At 52.8% G+C, this 2,110-nt stretch overlaps 1 protein-coding gene across 1 annotated transcript; it reads right to left on the bottom strand.

Annotated features, from left to right (window-relative positions):
* Nucleotides 1-284: 284 nt before the first annotated feature.
* H257_19260 (hypothetical protein) lies at nucleotides 285-1,922 on the bottom strand (the record flags this gene model as incomplete). Its single annotated transcript, XM_009848408.1, has 1 exon — nucleotides 285-1,922. The coding sequence occupies one exon, from the start codon at nucleotides 1,920-1,922 to the stop codon at nucleotides 285-287; it is 1,638 nt and encodes a 545-aa protein (XP_009846710.1).
* Between the last annotated feature and the right edge of the window lie 188 nt (nucleotides 1,923-2,110).

Here is a 2,110-nt window from a genome sequence, read left to right as displayed (position 1 = left end):
CTTCCTTGTTGGGGGCAAACACGTGAAAGAAGTTCTTGTGGTCGCAGCATATGTGAAACAAAATACTTTTCTTACTCAAAATACATACTATGATTTCGTTCGGTAGTGTTGATTAACGTGCTTCGAGCACGATGATCTATTCACATAAGTCAAGCTGGACGAGCCCAACCAACGGCCCCGTTGAATCAAAACTGATTTGAGAGCCATGCTTAAAAGTTAGCTGTAAAACAAAAGACTTGGCATTTCTTACTCAAAATACAAACTATGGACTTCGGTAGTGTTGATTAACACCCCTGACCACCGGCCAAGAGGTAGCACGACGTGGATTCAAACATGGTCATCATCAAGGCCGTGACGGAGACACAAAGGATGACCAACGTCAAGACGATGATCAACGCGCCTATGATGGGGTACTTGCCTCCGTGTTGGAGCATTTCCTTGACTGCGGCCTTTTGGGGCGGCAGGAGCACCACCCAGAAGCATGCAAGGACAGTTGTCCCGTACACAACCAAGTACGAGTACGCGGCGTGGTTGCGGACTTCTGCCGTGTCAGTCTCAATGTCGGCTTTGGTCACTTTGAGCTGCGTCGAGTAGACGTTTGTGACCATTCTTCCAAAAGCCATGGGGAGGTTGCTCACGGTCGTGAGCAGGCCGTAGATGAGGCCTTCGTTGCCATCGCCCGCCAGTTCCACAATCACAAACGAGGCCACGACGAATTCAATGGCTTGCGGAACCTCTGTTGTGAGAGGGACGCCAATGTAGAACCACTGGTGACGCACGATGTCATAGATGGTGAGGTACTGCACAATGGCATCGATGACGATGCTAGATAATGTCATGATGACCACAATGTACCGCCAGTTCCAGTGGGTGCCCCACCGGCCGACAGCGAAAACCGTGATGGCTAAGATGATAAACGCGATCACGCGGACCACGGCGCTGTTGACGGGCTCGACGTGGGCCCAGTAGACCAGGATGTAGCTGCCCGCCAACGATCCGATCTGGCTCGAGAGCAGCTCGAACATGAAGTAGAAGATCATGACTTGCCACATGGCGCGCTTTTGGATGAGTTCGTACACGTCGTGAAAGTACGTGGCAAAGCGGATGGTGCCACGCTTGCGGTCTTTCATGAAAAAGTACACCAAAAACACATTCGCGACCACGGGCACCGCGAGGATCCCGAAGTACGTGTTGACGCTGATGTCAAACCCAAACTTGCCGCCGTAACGATGCGAGCTCATAAGGAACCCAGACATCGCAGAGGACAGTGCTTGGAAGCAGTAACGTGTTCCGTAGATGAACGACTGCAGACGCCCACGCACGCGTTCGGGTTCGCGTTGGGCATATTCGACCACCAAGGCGTCACATGCAACGTCGGCCATGATGTAGCAGAAGCTGGCCAGGGCGCAGAGAAGCACGAGGACCGACCCGTAGGACTGCGCGGCCTTGATGTTCTCGTCCGATCTGTCCACGATCACCGACGGACCCACCGGTTTCAACGCAATCACCACGAAACAGATCGCAGTCATAACCCATCCTATCAAAATATACGGCTTGCGACTGTAGCCCATGATCGGCAAGCAGTCCGAGAGCATGCCGAAAAACACCTTGAACGACCATCCCAAACTCATGAGACCGCTTGCAGAGCTCAGCGTGGCCGACTCCAAGCCAAAGTAGTAGGTCAGCACGGGCACCATTATGCCAGGAATTCCACCGTAGCAAATGCCCACCACGGCGTACTGGAAGAGAAGAGTCAAAATTTCGGGGGAGGTGTACACGAGCGGGCCGCCTTCGCGCAGGGCGCCGTCCTCGAGGTCCAGCGGGGTACTTGCGTCTTTGAACCCGTCGACATCCTTGTCGGTCTGTTTGGTGATCGACGCGATGTACGATACGCGTTCTTGGAGGAGATGATTAACTGCCATGGTAAATCCAAAAGTGAGAAGATGAGACTGTGTTCAAGCTCGAACGCTGAAACGGGACCAGTAACTGATGGAAAGGTTGAACTAAGTAGTATTTTCACCAGATGTATAGCGACAAGTTGAAGTTCACATGAGCCATGAGCGAGGGGCCCTTTTTGGCCTTCTTTGCCAGGTTCAGGCACATCCGGATA

The sequence above is a fragment of the Aphanomyces astaci genome, assembly GCF_000520075.1.
Source record: "Aphanomyces astaci strain APO3 unplaced genomic scaffold supercont1.442, whole genome shotgun sequence".
Lineage (NCBI taxonomy): Eukaryota > Oomycota > Saprolegniomycetes > Saprolegniales > Verrucalvaceae > Aphanomyces > Aphanomyces astaci.
Note: the sequence above shows the minus strand (reverse complement) of the source record. Positions and strands in the feature narration are given on the sequence as shown.